Raw genomic sequence first — 23,345 nt, forward strand, 5'->3', positions numbered from 1 at the left:
AAATTGAGCACGAACCCCGATGAAACGTTCTATAAAATCTATTGGGATCGAAAAGATGCATTGCGAAAAATCCGTAACAAGCACTGTTATTGAAAGGAAAATTGAAGCACCTAGTACAAATGAGGCAGTGAGAAGCAAAGGGATGCAAGTGGCAAAATTAAAAATTTGGAGATTAACCTCTCCCTGTCTTGGGGCAAGAGATGATACTAGTAGCCCTGGTAAGTACAGTTATACAGCATGATTTAGAAAAACCAGACATGTGATTTTTCAGTATTTTTACTGAATTCAGTATTTTTTGAAAGAGCAAAATACTGTATACAGAAAAAAAGAAGGGGCATTGGAAGTTAAATTCAAAATGATCCAGTTAATTTCATGCATCTAATTAAAATAGTGTGCTATATAGATACTAAAATGCATGGGAGAGCTTTCAGTTGTAATAAAATATACTAACTGTGTTGTGTTAGTTCACGCAGCCAAGCAATTTTAGTATTTTTCCTCCTGTTTGGGTCACATGTCTGAAAAACTTTTAATGAAAGTCTACCTAGGACCTTATCTTTGAACACGTTTTGCTCAAAACTTGAAAATCTCCACGTAATCCATTTGTTTCTCACTGCCTCGAATACTAGGAGAAACTCAACTGTTCAGAGGCAAAAGATGGAAAAAGGTACTGCTAGCTATACGTCAGGATTTAGAAAAACTTATCAATGAAAGCCTACTTATGGTTTGAACTTGGCTCATTTTACTCAAAACTTTAAAAGTCTACTGTTTGCTTCTCACTTCTCAAAGTGACTATGAAAATCTTTTGAAAATGAGTAATTTTACAAAAATAGAAGATCTTTCATTTGGAGTACACGTTATGTTCGGAACATGCCACACCTTTTTTGATCATGTCAGAAGCCTTTTCAGCAATCATCATTGTTGGGATGTTTGTATTTCCCCAAATAACAGTTGGCATGATGGAAGCATCGACAACTCTCAAGTCCTTAACACCTTTCACCCTGAAAAACAAATAAATATTTCTCACCGTACCTTTTATTAAGAAATAAGTTTTAATGATTAGCAGTGGCGTAGCGAGAAATTATTCATGGGGCAGGATAGAAGGAAGGGGGGTTCATTTATAAATACATTCAAGCGTCACACACATATATACAGGGTGTGCCGTTTTAACCTGTAAGACCTTTCTTTTCGCAACCGTTAGTCCTAGATGTATACTTCCAATTGCAAAAATGTTCAAAGTCATATGCAGAGTTAAGATATTGAAAGTCTGAAACAAAAATAAAAGTGAGTCAAAAATACAAAATTTAACTTTTTATACGGCGGGCCCCACAGGTCCCTTAACTCATATTTAGGGAAATAATCTCAATTGAAAAATAATTCTAACGCAAAAAACTTGACATTTGTGCGACCAAAACTCAAGGAGATATTCTTTTTCAAAGTTTAAAGGGGTCATACAGAAGATGAGATTGGAACTTATCGCCCTTTCAGAAGAATGGCAGGTCGTCAAAGTAAGGAAAACGAGGTATTTATATTTTTCATTGCTATTTAAAAATAAATGCAAATGTTATGCCGTGAAATGCAAAAACACACTGCAAAACCTAGAACAATTTGAGAAACCACACTCAATGCACACATATAATTTTAAACACATTTCAAACTTTTTGTGTTGGAATTATTTTTCAATGGAGTTTATTTCCCTAAACATAAGTTAGGGGACCTGGGACCCGCATAAAAAGTTAAATTTTGTATTTTTTGACTCATTTTAATTTTGCTACAAGCTTTCAATAACATAACTCTGCATCTGATTTGGAACATTTTTGCAATTGGAGTTTTATTATCAGTTCAGTTTTTTAAGGACGATGAAGTCACGATCCAGGGAATTTTTGGAATGTTACATAAACAATGGTGGGGGGGGGGGGGGGGGCTTTTTAAGCGCATAAAAATGAACAAAATTTCATTCGGATGTGGTGAACGCAAAAGTTTTATTGATACCCATTTCCAAAAGATGGATAGTATGGTACTGCAAAATAAAGTTTTTCTTTTATATTAAGAAATTATCCTGTTTTTTAATCAGAAGCTCTTGTGTAAAAGAAGACCACAGTGTACGACTTACCGAAAAATGACAGCGGTATTGGTTGATTACCTCGTAAAAAGCACTTTACTTGTATGTCTCTAGTAATTGCGAAGGGATTGCAGTGTTTAATTTGTCTTGGTTATCCCTACTTTCGCACATAATGGTACAAAATTAGCATAATTTTATTGGGCAATTCCATGTGTAACTGGTTGACATTGTGAAGCAAGCCAATACGTATTTTATAATATTCAAGTAAAAATATACATTGTAAAAACAATGTTCTGCCGTGGAATACTGTATTTTTTAGGCTGAATTCAATGGCATAATTCAATTCTCAAAATACATTTTGGACGATTAGAAAAAAATTGTTAAACGCATGTTAACTGACTGATATACTTTTTGAAATGTCAGTCAGTTACCATGTTTTAAATAAATATTTAAAATTCATCTGTACCATTAAACTCAGCATAAAAAGTACAATATTCCAGGGCAAAAGACAGTTTTTGCACAGCATGTATTTTTAGTTGAATGTTACAAAATACGTATCGTTTTGCTTCAAAAATGTCAGTCAAAATTGCCCAATTTCAATTCAGTTTTAATCTGGCAATGTAGGTAAGTCTGTACAAAAGGGGGAAAAAAAAAAAAAAAACGCTGTGACAACACTAAAAAAATTACAAAAGTTATAGGCTACTTCCGTATTTGAATTTGCATAGTTTTCCGGACACGTCAAAATTACGCAAAATGTTCTGGTAAAAACTCTTCATTGAAAATTTCCGTCGACTATGTTGACTGATGTGAAGAACTCAAGTCTTACCTAAGCTCTGGATCGACAACTGTAGTTGGATCAGTTGGATCCCCCATTTTAGCCGTCCCAGCTGGGTGACTTATAGTTATAACTGCTCCCCTGACATTGCATTTCAAGAAGAGATCGACATCGTGCCTGAATTTTTCACAGTTTGGCAAGGTTGTGTTGAACAGTTCTGAGCCTACTTGACGCATTTCCGGACTTGACAAAATCTTCATGCAAGCTTTCATACCTTGAAGAAAGGAAACACCATTGAAAAATCCGTTCAACACCCGTCTGGTAGGGCAGAATATTGAATTAAATGATTATTGTCTACGTCGATTTTGCTTACTTATTGATACTGACCTCAGAATCATTGTAAGCAGAACCACAATATTACATGTAATGAGCTGGTAAAATATAGTTGGGGCAACCTAACGTGGCAGCATTGTGAAGAATACGCAAATCCTAATCACATCATTACGGATCTGCCATAAGAGCTTCGATTGATGGAGGGTACTAAAATCACGCTTCTGTAAGTAATTTTTGGAATTTGAAACCTATAAAGTTTTTCTAGGCACGATATACAGGGTGGCCAAGGTAAAAGTGGCTCGGAAAGTATATTATCTTATATTTTCCAGGGCTCTTTTATTTTTGCTATCCAGTACAATACCTCCTTGAATAAATTCCTTCAAATGGGGCAAAACTGTGTGTGAAAATTTTGTCTGAAAAGAAATCATGAGTTAAGTTCTCAAAATAAGATCGAATACGTTTTCAACAGGTCGAAATGTGGCGAAACTTCATCCTCAAAGGTTTCAGATACAAATCTTTGTATTTTCATCGGTTAGAGTGTAGCACAGATCTCTATACGCTGGATTTTAAGCCCCCGGTCCAATTTTAGCAGTGGTCCAATATAGGCGGTTTTTCCCTACAATAACAAATGAATGAGTCCCTAGAAGAAGGAGGCAATGAGAAGCAAAGGGATGTAAGTGGCAAAATTAAAAATTTGAAGAAAGCCAACACAAACTGTAGGTGAAAATCTCCTCTGTCTTGGGGAAAGAGCCTTAGTAGTTTCTGCATTATTTAGAAAAACTTTTCAATGAAAGCCTACCTAGGACCTTATCTTTAAACGCGTTTTACTCAGAACTTGAAAATGTACACTTATATCCCTTTGCTTCTCACTGCCACATATGTTAGAAATTTAAAATTTTATTTTTGATTTGTAACATATGCTTCTAGGCAAGGACTAAATATTAATGAAGATCAAGTGTAATGTATGCCCTTCTTCTAGAGACCCACTCAAATGATGACAGTAAACTATTTTCAAATTCTATTCAAAGAAACAACATTAGCTTTAACACGGAGTAAAATCTCGGAACGAAACGTTATTTATTCTACAACTAGTGGTACCCGCACGGCTTCGCCCGTAATAGAAAAATTAAAAGGTCTTTTGGTTCGCCTGTATTTACAAATAATGTATTGTGAATTTTCTCGTCAATTGGCTTGTACTCATGTTACGGTTACACGTTATGATGATTTCGTATCTCGCCAATTGGCTTGTGCCCATGTTACGGTTACACGTTATGATAATTTCGTAATTTATGATAGTTTTTTTTCTTAAAATTGGAATAAAAAAAGAACCACATCGAATTTTCGAAAAATCGCTTCGAGTTGCACACCCCCATGCTACATACTAACTTCGTGCCAAATTTCATGAAAATCGGCCGAACGGTTTAGGCGCTATGCGCGTCACAGACATCCTACAGACATCCTACAGATATCCTACAGACATCCAGACATTCAGCTTTATTATTAGTAAAGAAGTTACACGCAACCTCTTCGCAAATTGGTATGCTCTGATTGTATCTGAAAAAATGAAGTAGTTTATTTGAATTACATATTTATCTTTTAAGTCTTTTTCCTTAATATTTACGCTTTTCCTCTTCGATTATAATCAGTAATATGTTGCATTTATTTTCAGTGCAACGCGAGGAAGCTGCAAATTCTCAATTGCTTTACGAATGGACGAATTCTGTAAATGTTGTTTCTCTGCCGGCACAGTGTCAATGAAGGGAAATCAACACTTCTTCGTTAGCATTTATGGATTTATGGTTTGCGCATTCAGGGCTCAATTAACCAAATAGGCCAACTAGTAGGCCGTGGAATAGAATCTCTGCTTTTTAGAGGCCCTCAAATGATCAAAACTATTTAGGTTATTTAAGAAAAAGAAAGAAAATTAAGATTTTCTCCTTCATTCATTTCGCCTTTTGTTCTGCTTACTTAAGACGTGGGTTGCTCAGTAATAATCCAACGCTGCTTGAGTCGTCACTGTTAGTTCCCCGTGCAATTTTTGTGTTTCCGAGAGTATAAATAGAGAGGGCTCCCAATATTTTTTTAATAAGGCCATGTTCGCATTTCATGTAAAGTGACCAAGAGCAATTAGAGAGGATACGAAATTGCATTGATGAAAATATATTTAGTTGCAAGTCAGAGAAATAAAAATGATTTGTCTTTTTATATACATTCGCTATTTACGAATTTATGATTTTGGGCAAATCTTTCTGGATGTTTTAAAAAATGTGTAAAGAAGTGATTTAAATCACATGTTGCATCAATAAGACAACAAATGTGATTTAAAATATTTACTTAAAGTTTAATTTATTAACATTTTATAACTAAAAGAAAACAATTTCCCTTTTTTTTGACGCACTGTGACTCACGCAAGAAATTCAAAGTGAGCAAGTATATAAATAAAAAGTAATAAAAATGAACAAAAGTTATAAATAAACAAATGAATAATGTCGTTATTAATTTGAATGTAATGTTTAAGCCTTTTCTAACTTAATGCGCTTATTAAAGGATTTCTTTTGTATAATCATGTTTGTTAATGCTCACCAGCAATTTAAGTACATGTCATGACTATTTTCTTTTTCTTTTTGGTTTACAAAGATTACACGAGACAAAAAATAAACAGCTTCATACAGTCGAACAAAGGAACGATGTTCTTTAGCAGAAGAGAAAAGTTTTCAGGTATTTAACCGAGTCAAGTGAAGAACACAAATGCAATTTATTCACTAGCATTTCATTGTCCTGCTTTTCCATTTAATTTTAAAAGAACCAGGGGTGCCCACCTGGGGGGGGGGGGGGTGTTATGGCACTGGCTGTGCCATTGAAATTTTTAAGGGATGGTTTCATGGACATTTTTTCATTCAGGGGGAGAGGGTACCCCTGAAAGAACCAACACATATAAAAATGACTCAATGCCATTCTTTTGCTCTTTCAGAATTTTAGGATAATTATTACCCAGTCAGTTCATTAAAGTCTCAATTCATAAACCTTTTAAGTTGCGTTTACCTTTTTTTAGTGACATATAAAGATATCAATCATAATTACATGGAAGCAATCTTCAAGCTCTGTTTTTCATGTGAAGCTGTGCTTCTTGATGACAGAACAAACGTCCCACACAGATGTACCGATACCGAGCATGTGAGATTTCACGTGCTGCGGCATCCATGGCAACGAGCAAGCTGACTTGTTGGCTAAAGAGGCTTCAACATTAAATCCACCTTGCCTCCCGATCGCTCTTCGAAACGCCAAGCGACATTTTGGGAGCAATATCAGGCTCAAAAGAATTTCATCTCTCCGTGGCAGTGCCAGCGGAAAATCTTGGGCGTGTCTTCTTGAAGACCAAACAAGACTGCAACTTTCCCTTCTCCCTAGAGTTGAAGGGGTTACATCTTTTCGTCTCATTACTGGTCACGACTACTTGCAAGCCCATCTTTTAAAAATCGGACTGGCCAGTTCCCCGCTGTGTCCACTATGTGAAGGGACTAAGCAAATGACAGGGGAGCATCTTTTTGATTGCCCCGTTCTTCTCGACGTGCTGAAGGATGTCGACTTCAGGGAGCTTCCCCGCTCTGCTACTGCATTTTTGTTGTATTGAACTGCAAGGCGCCTTATGTCCGAGAGGACGTTAGTGGGCGTAATTAAAGAAAAAAAAAAAGATTTCACGTGAAATTATTTAATTTATTTTTTACTGTCAAATATTCAGTGCAAATGTGAGAATAATGGTTCTTTTTGCTACTTAGAAAAGGAAAATAATCGTTTCTGCAGCATAATTTAATACATTTACTAGAAACGAAATCAAAAGTCACACAGCTTCGGATATCGATGTTTGAGATACAAAGTATATTTTGGAAACTATCTTCCCGTACTCGTAAAAATGCTTCAGGTTGCAAACCACACATGCCGATTTTTTTGAGGTACAGCGAGAACAGCAAAATCTTTGTCGTATTTTCAGCTCAAATCATTGGTTCTACATAATTTGATTAACACGATTACACTTATTACCGATCGCTTAATCATTCGCTGTCATTTATTCTATCTTTATCAATTAGTTACAAGCAGAAGATCACGCTTTGCTGATGGCTCCGTGACGTTATATGGAATAGGTAAATTTTCTCTTTTGGTTTGATACCCATAGCAAATCGACTACAGCAGATAATGGTAATATTTTGTTGCCCTTAGGAGTCGTTAGAAACAGATAGTAATTTAGGCATTTTAAAATGTTATTGTTTAATGTAAGTCTTGTTTTGAATCTCACCTTCCACGACGTCTTGCAAATCTTGAGGATGTTCAAAATAGTTGGGATCTATGTCAGGCGGATCGTAAGGGTTTGTTGTTCGCAAGCGAACAGATCCTCTACTCTTGGGATGAAGTATCTGTGATAGGCATAAATGGATTGATTCATTTAAATATGGTCCAAACACTTTTTGGAATACCTACAGAAAATAATAGTACAAAGTCTTCGTAAATTTGCACGATAAATACGTTGCTTGTATCTCAACTTTATAAAATAAAATAGAATCGTACCGCTAAATGTTCTTGATTAGTTGTAAAGAAATAGTACTTACTTCTGGAGTATATCCCACTTGAGTCTTGGCAAAGAAAGAATTGATTTCCAGAAAATACAACTGAAAATCAGGAATGTCGTTTTTAATTTTTTCAAAGTCGTTACTCAGAAATGCTGTCAAGTGAATGCCCGTTGTAGAGACCAGAGGACCTGAGGAATTTTTCAATAAAACGTAATTACTTTTGTCAAAGAAGTATTCAACAAAATAAGGGATATAAAGAGAGCTAAATACAAAATAATGATATATTGCTCTGCGCCGGTCTACAGGGTATTTTCAATTAATTCATAATTTTTAAGTGTCATACATTTTACATGATAACTTTGGGAGAATCTAACTTTATACTATCGTTGAAAGTAATTTTTGTGCTATTTTGAACTCTTATGATCAGGTTTCTTTAGTTTTAGTTGATAAAATGTGTTTCTCGAATGGAGTCCTTTGAGAAAAGTTATTTGTCTGTCTATTTTAATTTATAAACTTTTAGGGGTTAAAAAGGTGTATGATTAACTTAAACAAGGGAGAGAAAAAAAAAGTTACTGCTCATTCTGTGCTTCATTCAGCTTTCTCATTTTCATCTTCTTTTTTAAAAATTAAATGTAATTACGAAGAGAAGACTAGAAATAAAGAAAAATGAGGGTGATTTTAAAATTCGAGTTTCCATAGTTTGTTTAAAAGTTAAAGTTCATATAACTTCAAAGAAGAGAACCAAAAGTTTCTTTTGTAACGCTTAAAATAGTATTTTTAACAACAACAAAAAAAAGTTTCCATTGGATTTGATGATTAATTTGAAATTTGTGATCATCACAATGGAACTTGGAACACAATGGAAATCTATTACTTCTTTATTCCGATACATGGAATCAATATACTCAAATACCTAAACTTTTCTTTTTTACTTTCCGTACGCTTTACCTTTTGTTAAAATAATGGTTGATATTAGTCTTACGATTGGAAAAAAGTTAACTTTAATTTTTTGAATAAATTAATAAATTCTCAAAACATATCGCACATAGGAGATAAAAAAAATAAATAATCATAGTGATAAAAGGGAAGAAAGTCATATGGGAAGCTTTTAGCAAAGAATTATGAATTGAGATCTGTTTAAATTCCGTCATTTGTGAAAAACGGAAGAAACACTAAATAGGCCTTCCATAAATAATGTCACGCTTTGAGGAAAAAGAAGGAGGGGGGGGGGGGGGGATTGGTAAGATTGAAAGTTTTTGACAAGGGGGACGAAGAAGGTAAAAAGAAGTGTGACATCACACATTGTCTTATGACAATATGTTTATGAAAAACTAGAAAATCGCCCGTCAAGGAATGACGGGTGAAAATTGCTTCTACATTTGAACGAAGCAATTGCCTGTTTGGTCATATTTTGATAGTTGAAATTGTAACTCTAACTCCAGTGGATTAACCATAAACTCCAGTTGATAGCGTTCATTGTTTTTGTTTCTGCATTTCCCTGAAATGACACAGTCTTTCCAAGAAAACAGTTAAGTTACCGGATCGATTTCCACCCTGTCAAAATAAAGCATCCCTGAATGTCAAATATTACCAAAAAATAATATCAAATTATCATGCTATCACTCGAGTTTCATTGTTGATGACATCAAGAGCGTTACTCGATCATTGGCTATTATATACATGAAGATAGTGTGATATGTGACTAGGGGAGGGGTAGAGATAAGGGAAAGTGTGACACTTTGTGAAAAAAGGAGGGAGGGAGGAGAAATAAAAAATGTTGGAAAAAGTGTGATGTAATTTTTGGCACCGTTTAATAATGATTTCGATGTTTCAATAATAATTGAATAGAACCTGCAAATCAAGCAGTTTTTGTGAAATAATTTGAACTTGTGTCTATTTTCCTTTACTTCTTTCTTTGTAACAGACTTCAAATAGGAGATGCTATGAGTAGAACCCCTATAACTGGAGAGGCCGACGCATCCGCCATGTCGGAGCAAGCGTACTTACCGCACAACAGGGAAATACAGAATAAAAGACATTCCGTAGAACACTGCAACATGTTAGCAAAGATTACAGAGCATTTATAACGTAATCATAGTAAATTATGAGAAACAAATCGATATTAACAAGGGTGCTCCATTTCCAGGCTGCCCGTCATTTCGTTGGCTATTAATTATCCATTTCTGTTTTCTTTCTGCATATGCTGGAAATCTGAAGAGTTAAAATCCTTTCTTGTGGAGCTGTTTGCACAATTAACAGCTGAACAACCACCCATTTGACTCAATTTAACATATGTTAAAGAAATTAAACATCAGCAATGCTATCGCTGCGAAGCACTGCACCATGTTTGCTCCAAAATGGCGGATCCGTCGGCTCCTCCAGAATTAGCTTTGAGTTTAATGTGCTTGTGCATATTTGTTCTATTTTGTTTCATCTGCTAGATATTCGTAAACCACGACTTAGATTATTCTTTTTTTCCTTCAATGGATTTAGAGTGGTCTAATTTTAATCCTGTTCCTTCGTTTAATCACATTTCGTCGCCTCAGAGCAACAGTAGGATATCTTAGTGTTATTCCCGGGATTAGATATCTTAGTGATGCTCTGAGGCGACGATTTGTTCTTTAAAAGAAGAGTTATGGGTAAAAATCAGTAGTTTTTTTGTGGAAATTAGAAAGGCACACTACTAGATTTAATTATTTATAGGGATACACCGATAAGCAAAATGCGAGATTATCGATTAATCGGCTGAAGATGATCGATTACCGATTAATTGGCACAAGATAATCGAACGATTACTGATTCATCGGCTGTCGATTAATTATAATGATTTTCAATGCTACAATTAATACATCATTATTTTGTTTTGTTTTTTTTTTAAATTGCAATTTTAACTTTTCAGAACTAATTAGCTTTTTTTAGCTCTGTTACTGATAATTTATTTTTTTCCATGTTCGTACTTTTTTGCAAAAATATTTCTGAATTTTATTCAAATTCTATAAGTCGATTTTTTCATTATTGTTAATAAAACTATATTCTGTTAACTAGACAAGAACAATCAAATTTTTAGTTCGTTGCCATGATAAGTAGACAAGTAATTCTCTAACCCATAACTTTTATTTTTTTATGAACATCGTAAAACTATCTTAAAGTCCTATTTGCGCTAAAGGTATAGCAGTGGAAGAAAAATATTGACTCTTGAGATAAATTGTTCCATGGTATATATGTCGGATGTAACTTATTAGTATTAAAAAAAATAACATTGCTCAAATCATCCATTTTTGTGAAAATAAAATTTAAAACATGTTTTAAAAAATCCAAACACATATTAAACAATTATAACATTTTTGTTGAATGAACACGGAGTAGTTCCTAAAACAAATTGTAAAATGTATGCTGCAGTTATGTGTGTTAACAGCGGAAATATAATTAACTTTTTCTTTTTCTTTTGTTCTGCTCAAAGATTGAGGAGAAGTCAAGATAACCGAGACAGATATGCATATAATCATCGTCCAACCACCGAATTTTTTTTAATTAAATAATAAAAAAAATTGCATTTATTTATTCTTTATGAAATCACCCAGCTTAGGTTTTTGCTCTCAGCATGTTTAAAGTAAGTTTAATGAAAAGTTACTTTACTGCTGATTAATGGGCAAAAATTGGCATGTTATAAATAACTGACAATATGGCCGATGACCAATTACTGCCAATTAATCGGTGCATCCTTAATCATTTGTATACTCACCTATTCGAGTGTTAATGTAGGTTTCAATATTTTCTTTGTCCAGTAATCTTTTATCAATGGGTTCTATGTTCTCATCCTTTAGAACGTAGTTTAAAATACCAGCAATATGATCTTGAAGATTTAAACCAACTGGCAAATCCGCAACAAAAGGAATCTTCGAAAAAATAAAAAATAATTAATTTCGTTTTATTATGTGGTAGCCCTTTTAATTAAATAATATATTTTTTATTGACTAACATTCTGCTTTTTAAAGGTTACTAAAATTTTTGTTTGTTATCATTATCATTATTATTTTTGAGTCTCTGGTAGGAAAATAGTAGGCATCTTTTGAAATTTACCTGTTATTGAAGATTTCAGCTAATGAATATTTCCCCTCAGATTTCCATGCCCAGAGTTATGAGAACATCTAATAGGACGCATGTTTCGAAACATGTTCCCTGTTATTATGCATGTTGTTCTTGAGCATTCTGTGACCTGTCTATTTGTCTTGCTAATTTACGGTTCAGTATCATGTTAAATGCTACGTATTTGGTACTACGTGAAACCTATGTAAGTAGACCACTTGCGGTGCGCTACTTCAGTGGTCAACTTAAGCAGGTGGTCAACTTATAGAGGTTGAATTATATGATGAGATGTAATTCTGCGCTTGAAAATAGCGGTCAACTTAGACAGGTGGTCAACTTACAAGGCTGGTCAACTTTACAGGTTTTACTGTATTTTGAAGCTTTCATTTAAGATGATTCTCTCATTCGCCGAACTTATTTTCTTCCCTTTTCGACAAGTCACGCGGACGAAATCATTCCCAATTCACTAAGGAGCTGTTCATAAATGATGTCACACTTTTAAAAACAAATTTGGTTCCTTCCACCCTTGTCACACATTTTACCTTATTCCTTCCCCTCCTCTTGTCACATGTGACGCAGTTTGTTTTAAGAACGTTGTTAAAAAGAAATGTGTGGTGTCATACTTCTTGTTCCTCCTTCCCTCCCTCTCATTAACTGTCACAGTTTCCCTCCCCCTCGGAGCGCGACATCATTTGAGGCTGTGAGAAGCAAAGGGATGTGAGTGGCAAAATTAAAAACTTGGAGAAAACCAGTACAAATGGAAGGTGAACCTCTCCTTGTCTTGGGGCAAGAAATAGTACTAGTAGCCCTGGTAAGTGCTGCTGTATAGCATGATTTAGAAAAAAAACTTCAATAAAAGTCTACCTAGGACCTATCTTTAAACGCGTTTTACTTTCAACCTCGAAAAAAACCTGCTTTTCACCGCATTCCGGTTATTTGCGGGGTATTTGTGGAATTTTTTTCCTCCTGCTTGCTTCTGGAGTGAAAGCGGAGTTTTTACCCAGAATGCATTACGCGAAACAAGTTCGTTTACTTGTCGCTAAGGATGCTGGGTCAAAACCGCTTTCTCTGGTACAATGGGAAACCTCTTTTTGCATAGAAACGGGAAATGTTTCACTCGGTTTTTTTGCGGAGCCGGAGCGGAGATTTACGGGGTCGGAAAGTCTGTTGTGAACGCGGCTAGTCGACCCTCAATCTGGTGTCAAATTCGTCACGTGACAGAGTTGCGGTCGAAAATGATAGTGAAGTTAATCCGTGGGTGAGAATCGAGCTGAATGTGTACCTATCCACCAGGTGGTTGTAAAACCACTTAAAACTTTTTAAGACCGACTACATAAAAGAAAACAAACAATAAGTGGAGCTTTAACTTTACCTATACAGTATTCTAATATCTTCTGCTGTAAACGTTTCTATCTCCCGAGTCTACACTGTCCTAATACATTTTATAATTCACTGTTCTAATACATTCATTTATTTTATATTTATAAATATAAAATAAAAGTAAAATTCAAATCGTCTTACATTAAATCTTTCTAGTTCAGACATAGGACCTATTCCGGAGAGCATGAGTAATTGAGGTGTGTTGACTGCTCCAGCCGATACTATGACTTCTCTTACAGCTTTGACTTGATGACTGCCACCGTTAAAATCAAACTGAACACCGATCGCCGTTCTATTTTCAATTAGTATCTGTAACAATAATATAATAAATATTTCATATTTACTCAAGTATTACAAGATATATATATATTCAGAGCTCAATGTCCGATACTACAAATAAAAATATTTCCAATTTTGAGCATATAACGTTATTAAAAGGCTGTTTCAAAAAATCGATTTATCAGAGGCGTAAAGAAAAGATTGCATTTGAATTTTTTTACGCGCAAAAAACATGCGTTTGGTTTGAAATTATTTCATTTTTGAATTTTTGTCCAATTGTAATTTTTTATAGCACATTTCATAACACTAGTCAACAGCAAAAATGCATCCGGCTCAAAAAAAAAAAAAAAAAAAAGTTATTTCCGAAGTATTTATCCTCGCTAAACACGGAAATCACCATAAAAAGTTCAGATTAGCTCTACTTTTCAAGATACAGAGACAACTAGGATTGTGAATTCCCCCTAATGCTCTTTATTCCTGGCAGATAGAAACACCTCCCGACGGGACTGAGTGTTTTCTAAAATTCGACCCTAGGTTGTGATAGAAAATCGCACTACATGAAAACCGAAAATGGACTTCAAGAAATTTTAATTCTGGGAAGAGAAATGCCCAAAATAATCCTCTAGTAGATCCACCCAATTCTGCTTTCACCCATGCTCATTCTGCTGGGAATAATGAAGAACTTCGTGAAAGTTGTGAACAAAGACAATTTTTCAATATCTTAGAGAGAAATTTCCAATGTGTATTGAAGCTAAGGTTAAGGGGCGAATTTTTAACGGCCCTTCAAAAACGCGATATTATGAAAATCACTGTTTTTTTTTTGGGGGGGGGGGGGTGGCGACGGGACAAAAAAACACCTAAGAAGCTTTTAAGGTTGTATTACAAGTATTTCTCAGCAGCAGAGAAGACGAGAACTAAAAACAGTTGGTCTAACTAAAGCCAAACAATCCCTACGGAAGTTCTGTAACCATTGATGAATAATGTGTCTATGAAACTCGATTTTGTTCAATTCTTCCAGGATATTTTGGTTAAAAACTAAAGCAATGAGCAGTGAGTATGAGGCAAGGTTTTACCGAGATATCTTTACAATGGAACACAGATATCAGGGTCATTGGGCTGAGTTAATGCTCACCAGATGCTGCTGAACTATTACAAGAAATGGTCCTTCTTTGACGTACAAAAAGCAATCGAAAATGAAGTGTTTACAGTAATATGCCAAAAGCAACCACTGTTTTCCGAAAAATAAGCATTGTTCAATAAAACAGGACCTTTTTAATAACTTTTATTGCGCAGGATTTTTTTTCCCTTTTAAAAATTACCTTTAAATTAATGTGTGGTTGCTACGCATCTTGCTCCTGTGGGATTTTATGCATTTTGAGAACAAGAGCTATTAAAAAAAAAAAAAAAAAACACTACCATATTTGTTTTTCGCGACCAAAAATTAGTAGGAATAGATTATTTAAAACCAGGATGCAAACAAAACGTTTTTTTTTTGTTGACTAGTGTAATCAATCGTCAATAGGGTTTTTGAATTTTGCAATGTAACTGTTCTTCGCAGTTGGTTCTTCTAAGTCTTGCAGTTAATCAAATACTAACAATATACAATTTTTTAATTCATGTTTTTTTTATCCAAGCTTATCTCCTTCTTTTCACACTGAACAAGGGTACCATAGGATTGACTGCATCATATTGACGTTTTTATCGTTGTGACGTGCAACTGCCGCATTTTTTCCTAATGATTTCTAAATTAAAACTTTCAATATTTTTTTTAATTGTCGAATAACTTAGTACTATTTATTAAACTTCCGCGCACGAGTAACAAGAAAATTAGGTTTGCCAAAAACAGTTTTCATATTGAGGCAATTAGAGGATCCAATTCAATGCATTTAGAAAATGACTTTATTCACTATCTGCTTATCCATCCATCCACTATATATTAAAATCTGTTCGCGTCCGTCTGTCTGTCTAAAGATCGATCTTCTCGAGAACCGCTGCGAATCGAGAGTCGAACGAGATATAGTCCAACCACGGATTGTATGGAATTTTCAAACGTCCAGATAAGACGAATCTATCTAAATGAGGGGGGAAAAGTAAAAATTTGATGCACGTATTCCGCTCATTTGAATGAGACTCTATTTCCGCAAAAGCTGACATCGCTAAAAAATTATAGATTCGTCTATTTCCGACTGTAAAACGGATGTTTGTCTTTCCATACGATCCGTGGTCAGACAGTACCGATCAATTTGAGATTTTCCAAAGAAAACTATAGAACCAATCTCGTAACAGTACGACTTTAATTAGCGGAGATATTAATTAAAACGTTAATTAACATAACATTATTCAGGAATTTTTATTTCTTTCCTGTTGCCATTTTGCGTATGAATGAGCAAATAAAATTCTAATAATTGTTTTCCTATTCCTATTCAGAGTCACAACTGACTACAACTGTATTTATGTCGAGGACTGCATACTAAGTGCCTGGCCTCCATTATTTTATATACCGATAGATGGCAGCACCATCACCGGATCGAACAGTTAATGAGAATTTAGAACTAGTCCAGGAGCTAATAGCTACCTAGTACTAGCACCCCCAGAGGTATCGTTTCACTTGGAGGACATTGAGACCACGAGCATATTTAACGTCACCCAGTCCCCTTTAATGACGACGGTGGGTCTTCGACCATCGAGGTTCGAACCCAGGACCCTCCGGCCCCGAATCCGACACTCTACCGATCGGGCTACCACGGCCCCAATAATTGTTTTGGAAGAGATTTTTTTGACTGCTGTCCAAAAACAACGTTTCCATCTAGAATTTCATTTTAAATTAGTTTAAAATTGGTTGCTCTATTCGGACATAGCCTTTATTTTATCGTCTGTCCGTTTTTTATTTTTTTTTACACTCAACGTCTTAACTCTTTTCAGCATATGAAAGTTGTTTCTTTAGCTATGTTTATTGATTGTAGTGTAAGTTTATCATTCACCGGCCTCATATTTTGGTAAATTTGGGATGTGCGACTAATTATGTTTATTTTGTTGGACTTTTGCCCGTCACATGGGTGAGTTTTCGAATTGTAATAACTCTGTTTTTCCTTCCTGTTTCTATTTTTGAAATGCAGTTTGTATCGTTAAAAGAACACGTTAAATTAAGATTGTTTGGATTTCTTTAAGTGAAACAGAATTGAACAAAAAATTGTTTTTAAGCATTTTAACTAAAACTTAATTCGAATCTGATGACTTGGTATTAAATTAATGCTTATTGGTATTTATTAAGTCTTGGTTTTTTTAGTTTCACGTAAGCAACCAAAAAGTGTGTGTCATTTTATGTAAAAAGCTGATCGTAATTGTATATAAATGTTTCAGATATAATCTATCAGATTTAATTCGGTTTAAAGTGAACACAGATTATAGTTGTTAATGCATATATTTTCATCCTTTGTGCTAATTGAAAATACTCATAACTTGTATCATTGATAACTATGGTTAACGTGAAAAAGATTTTTGCCAAAAATATGCTCTACTGGTGTTTTGCAAACCTTGTATTATGCGTATTTATTTATTCCTTAGCGCTTTAGCAACTGATGTCAGAGTAATACAAAAACATCAATTGGACATCTCTTTCATTTTTGAAGTAACCCGTGCAACGCCGAGCACGCAGCTAGTCTACAAATAAAAATTGAGATAATTGAATGTTTTCAGAAATGCTTCTTAAAGCATAACTGTAAATCATTTCTGAGACTAGTCACCTTTAAATCGCCTTTATTTAATAAACTATTTGTTTAATTAATTAAATTCACTTAAAGTTACCTTCGTGACTCGAGCTCTGGCAAGAATGTCGAGATTAGTTCTATTTTCACTTGGAACTAAATATGCTTTAGCTGCACTGCAGCGCTGACCTCTTCGCACGGTTGCTTGATGGTCGTAAAACCCTGCAAAAGCAAGAAAAGTAGAATAAAATTTTTATTTCTCAATATGAAATAAATTATTTAAAAAAAAAAAAAACTTTGAAACATTAAATAAAAAACTCAAACGAAAATTACGTCTAAAAAACATCTGAACTAACATGAGAATCTAGAAGTCAAGCAGTGGTACAAGGTGTAAAAGATGGTTTCACTACAAGGTGTAAAAGGTGTAATTACCGCTGAATTTGCGTTATGCTAAGCGACAAATCTTAAAACAATTTCAATAGAGTAGCCAGAATTCACCTCTGCAGTGAGGGTTGAGTGGGGGGGGGGGTAAAAAAGAGGGTTCCATAAAGATAAACTACTGTATTAGGATTTGTAATAATATTAAAAAGTTTTTACGGGGTGATCGAACCTTAACCAGTCTCTTTGCTGTGCGTTACTTATGTGTGCAACAGAACTACTTTAAGTATGTGTGCAACAAGACTAGGCTTCAGACTATATGTGCAACAAGACTGCCAAGAATTTCTTACCTGTTGTCCAAATGTTAACATTAAAATTAAATTAGCTGGATTGTACAAATAGCTGAATGAAAGCAGAACCACATCGACATCAATTCATGTATGTCCAATTATGTTACCGCATAAAATTTATTTGCAACCCCAATGCAAAAACAAAAATGAAGAAAATAAAATCAAACAACGTATTGCTTTCTTTGTATGTAACCTCATTGATAAAATTGTTACTAACGCCTAACTTCTTTTTTCTCATTTTTATCAATTTTTGTTCTAAATTTGTCTCTAGTTTTGTGTATTAGTGGTCTATTTTGAATGAAACTTACCATGTTGAGTTGGTCCATTAGGATCAACGAAATTATAGCCAAGGTTTTGAGCTGCTTGAATGACTGCACGTTTCACAGCAGGTTGGTACCTTGGCCTTGTTGCTGTTACAGGTCCACCACTTACATGGAAACCTAAAGGACATAATACTTCTTGATTTTGGTTCAATAATCGTTAACAGTATCGTTTAAAACTCAAACTTGGGACTGGATGATGAACTATATCTACATTCCGCGTATCCTGATTTAATTTCAAGCAACCTTCCTCTTAAAACTAGGTGTAAATTTGCTTGGCTGTTTTCTTAAAATTTATTTGAAGATACGCAAGGCCGTATCCAGAAATTTTTCTCGGGAGGGCGCGGATTCGCACATTGCCCTAACACACACACACACACACACACACACACACACACACACACACATATATATACATATATACTCACGCATAAAAATATTTAACTAGAAGTAAAAGCTCTAAACTCACACAATTGGATTTAGATTTGACGTGGCACTGAGCTATTGCAGGTATTGTTTTTAAGTTTTGCGGTCCGGACATTTTTGTTGCAGGTGAAACAGACTATTTTCATCCGCATGTGTGTTTTTTACTGATGCAGTTCCCATGTTTTTATCTCGTTTTCTTAGTACTCCTGCTGTTTTTTTTTTAAATTTTAATTGATTATTGTTATTTTTTCATTCAACTTGTAGTGGTAAGGAGAACAGGAGAGTGGCCCTTTAAGTTGGATGTAGACTATCCATAATTTCAGGGGGTCCGGGGGATTCTCCCTCGGGAAAATTTTTGAAAAACAGATATTAAAAATCTGTAATTTGACTCCTTATATGGGGGTAGTTGAGACTACGAAATATGAAGAAAAATAGGAAAACAAAATCTTTTAAAAGTTATGCATTCTTTTGCAAATCAAGATCAATCGAAATGAAAATTGCTTGTTAAACAAATCGTTGACATATATATCGACAGAGAGGAAAAACGAGGGAGGAGAAAAAGAAGCACATCGTCACTTGCTCATATCGGCTTTTAGTGTAGTTTGTTTTTGATAATTTCTCTAATATTCTCTCCCCTCCCCATTTCATCACATGCCGTATAGTAAAAGATGCACAAAATGGTTTAAAAGAAATGGTGTAGAGTTTTAGAAAATAAGTAACGAAAAAGTAATATTTTGGCCATTCGGACAATTCATACTTTATTTTTTTGATAAGAGAGAAAACTGAAGTACTTTTTAAGGAATTTCAAAAACTTAAATAATTTTCAAAGACTCTAGAACAGTTGAAAGTATTTAAAGCACTTCATTTGCCCTTTCCAGAAGTTGATTGCACAGTCTTACAAAATGATTATAACTTTGTAAGACACACCTGTTTTAAGTTAAAAATAATGTATCGAAATATTTCTCAAAACAAACAATTTTCTTTTCAATCACAAATAGTGCAGAAAATGAATGGAGATGAGTAATAAGTGTTATGCTTTTTCTCATGCTTAAGATATTAAAAGTATGCAGTAGAAGTAAGATGAAAGCAAGCAATAACAAAAGAACTTAAAAATACTGAACTCGGTATTAAATAAATAGTAAGACATGAAACATATCAGTCACAAAAATGTATCTTGAAAAATATGCTACCAAAACGCGAGAATCATGATTTTTGCATTTTTTACGCAGGTTGTATCAAGGAGCTGAATTTGTCATGTCTTTGTAACCAGATACTAGCCTAGTCAGAAACTAAGGGCCCGGCCCTTGGGGATTCCCCTGCTCGAAATCGGAGTAGTGTAAGTTTTATAAGAGTTTTGGGAAGGAGAAGGGAAAATTGAATTGGGAAAGAGAGTAGGTCCAAATAAGTGTCTAAATTTCAAGTATGCTTTGCAGCTAATGAGAACTAGAATTGCTTTTTCTGTATTTCTTCAAATAGTTCACTCGTTTAATAGTTATAAAATAAAGAATTAAAAAACTTTTTTTATTTTCCTTTTCTGACATTAGAAAGTAAAAAAAAAAAAAAAACTTTAATGAGTTTTACGTTACAAAACATTTTGGGCTTCGGGGGGGGGGGGGCTATGAGCCCCCCCCCCCCTTTGGATTCAGCCTTGAAGGTACGAGAAATACATTAATGCCGGGGACACCTATTTGGGAAAAAGGTCAAAAGTTTGTATAGTTTGTTACTGCAATTGTATGATTTTGTTCGCAGTAATGTTGCCTTGTGAAGAGTATAACAAAGTTTACCTTCCAAACACTTCTTTGCATACGAAGAATTGTTTTTCTTAAAAGCTGCTTTGTTACTGGTTTTAAAGAATATATTTCCTTGGATTCATTAAAAAATATTTTCAAAGAATATCTTTTTGTTCTTCACTGAAATCATTTTATTTGAATTCAAAAATAAAGTTATTGATGGTAAGCTGTAATTTATGAGAAAGAAGACTATTTTTGCTCTTACCATTTGCCAGAAATTCAATATCAGCATTGTCTTCAAGTTTCAAAAAGTAAGGGAACACTTCATTGTAGCTCCAGCCGACTGCTCCTCCTGCCGCCCAGTCATCATAATTTTTACGGTTGCCACGTACGTAAATTAGGCCATTCATAGCACTCGAACCACCCACGGTTTTTCCCAAGGGCCAGTTCACCTCCTACGAAAAGAAAATGGCTAAGCGTAGGTAACTGGACTGGACACGTTTGTAACAAGAAACCAAACCATTCGTAATAGAGGTGGAGCGCAAGACATTGCGCTTGACAAGACATTTCATTGATTAAGGAATTAAGTTTTGTGCTCGTAGAAGTAGGTAGTATGTACCTGTTCCACATTAATTTCAGTGACGATTTCGATAACCGAGATTCTTAACAGTTTTTTCTATTGCCGCTAAGTTGTTTCATGCTAAAGGCGAGATACAAATGTTATTTCGGCTATCGGCTTACTGTCTGCCCACGGTTGCATTGGATTTTTTGCACCGAAAGCAGGACGAGGGGTCATTGTTTTAAGCTATTCAAATCTCAGGCTAACCTGGAAATAAGGAAAAACTGCTACTTTAGTAGGGTTGTGGGCACTTGGAACAGCTTACCGGAAGAGGTGGTAATGAGCAAGGGGGTGGTTAGCTTTAAGAGGGCCATTGATCTTCATTGAGGAATAATAAATTGACTTGGACCAGCCTAGCTGGGCCACGAGCCTGTTGCGGGTCGTCACATTTGTATTTGAATTGGAAAACAGCCAATTTAGACGAGTAGATCTGAAGAAGGGAGAAAAGGAAAAATATGCTGCACGGGTTTCGTTTCATTTTCATGTGAGTCTGCTTAATTTAGAGGCTAGCACATATCTGCAAAAGTTGGCATCTGCAAACTAATAGATACCGGATTGCTAATAGAAACTAGATTGTAAACGGGATGTTCATTTCATCGGTGGTCAGACTATAGATGATATTCCCAGAATGGTACGGTTACTGCCCAAAATTTGGCGACCGTGCCAAAATCTCAATTATCGAATCATCTCCCAATTTTAAAATGAATATACTAGTCAGTGCTTTCAATCATTTAATAAAGGAATGTGTAACTAAGGGGGAAGAACTTTTGTATTGATTATTATCCCTTCTCTATCCTGTAACTCCAACCGTGTGATAATTAGGGTTCCGGTTCAAAAGAAAAATCTAAAAATAAATCAAAAATGAACATGCTCTTTTTAACGTATTCCGCTGACATAAAAGGGAACCTCGGAACTGTCCACTTAGGGGATGACCATACATGATATCACACATTTCCCAATATTTTTTACCCCCTCTTTGTCACAATGTGTCACACTTCACTTTAACCTCTTCTCTCATCCTTGTCACATGTCATGCTATTTTTCACAAGCATGTGTATATTTTCATCAAAAAATGTGTGACGTCACACTTCTTGTTACAACCTCCTTCCTCCTTGTCACAAACTGCCGCACTTTCACAAACTCCCCTTTCCCCCTCAGAGCGTGACAATATTTGTCAACAGCCCCTAACTGGATAAAGAAGAAGGTTGTCTTTGCCTTTAAATGGTTACTAAGCAAACCTCTTACCCGATTCACCAAAGCCGATGCAGTGTGTCTCTGAGGAGTTGTTCGATACATCCAGTTGATGTCACTGAACACGAATGCTCTACCTATACTAGGAACCTCTGTCAGGATAGGTGTAGGTTTACCAGCTTCGAGCAAGAGAACACTAACGCATGGCATTTCGGACAACCGGGCGGCAACGACTGATCCAGCAGCTCCGGAGCCAACTAATCGAAAAAAGATGTGAGATCATAGACTAATAATAAGAATAGACCGAACTATGGCAACCTTTTTGCGGCTCATAAACCAAACCATGTGACTGGTGGATATCCTAGCAACAGCGGGCGTTGATCGTAGCAGACGAACAACGCCAGCGAGAAATAAAATAAATAGAATTGATGGAACACGGAAGAATGATCTTTTATGGAGTCCAATTAGTAAATTTGTTATTCTAAGTTGTAAATAGTTTGTTAATATAGTGAGTTTTTCGTTTAGATAGTATTGTGCATTTTCTTTAGTCAATTTCAATAACTCTCTAAGCAATTAAAGATGCAAGCGCCCAAAAAGAATCGGCAAACGGTAAGATTTTTACCTACAATTTAAATTTGAGATACCGATTAGTACATTTTTGCGTTAACGCAAAACGTTTACGCCATTACGTTCACACCAACGCTGACGTAGCAGTTCCAAATGAAATAATAGTTACTGAAAACTGTGATCGAAAACTAATTACTAATGTCAAAATAATGCATAACTAAAAGAAAAACAGTTCAAACTCTGCACCTGGAAAAAAAATAATGAAAACACATTACGTCTTAAAATACATGTCGAGTGCCAAACTATAGATAATGTTGCCTAGCAACCATGCTGCCAAAGTTTTCGCCAAGCCTCCCACCAGTCACATGATGTATCCATGAACCAATTTTTTCATTAGCAAGTCTGGGAAAGCTCGGTCTACTCATATTATTAGTCTATGTGTGAGATTCTTATTTCCAAATTTAATAAATGCATCGGTTTTGATTGACAATAGATAAATAAACAAATACAAAAAAATCTGATTTATAGCTTTATTTATATTAAACATTACACCAGTCATAACGATGATATGTAGAACAGAATGAAA

The 23,345-nt window shown here is 35.0% G+C and overlaps 1 protein-coding gene across 1 annotated transcript in view; it reads right to left on the reverse strand.

The window, feature by feature from the left end:
• Positions 1-736: 736 nt before the first annotated feature.
• LOC129219649 (glucose dehydrogenase [FAD, quinone]-like) overlaps positions 737-23,345 on the reverse strand; it is an 86,184-nt gene continuing 63,575 nt past the window's right edge. Inside the window, exons 11-16 of the mRNA XM_054853923.1 lie at positions 22,247-22,449; positions 11,472-11,625; positions 7,769-7,917; positions 7,459-7,636; positions 2,886-3,108; positions 737-998 (exon numbers count right to left, since the gene is read on the reverse strand). Of these exons, the coding sequence (XP_054709898.1) occupies positions 839-998; positions 2,886-3,108; positions 7,459-7,636; positions 7,769-7,917; positions 11,472-11,625; positions 22,247-22,449 (1,067 nt within the window). The 3' untranslated portion in view covers positions 737-838. The remainder of the gene's footprint in view (positions 999-2,885; positions 3,109-7,458; positions 7,637-7,768; positions 7,918-11,471; positions 11,626-22,246; positions 22,450-23,345) is intronic.

Source organism: Uloborus diversus, chromosome 1 (assembly GCF_026930045.1).
Source record: "Uloborus diversus isolate 005 chromosome 1, Udiv.v.3.1, whole genome shotgun sequence".
Taxonomy (NCBI): Eukaryota; Metazoa; Arthropoda; class Arachnida; order Araneae; family Uloboridae; genus Uloborus; species Uloborus diversus.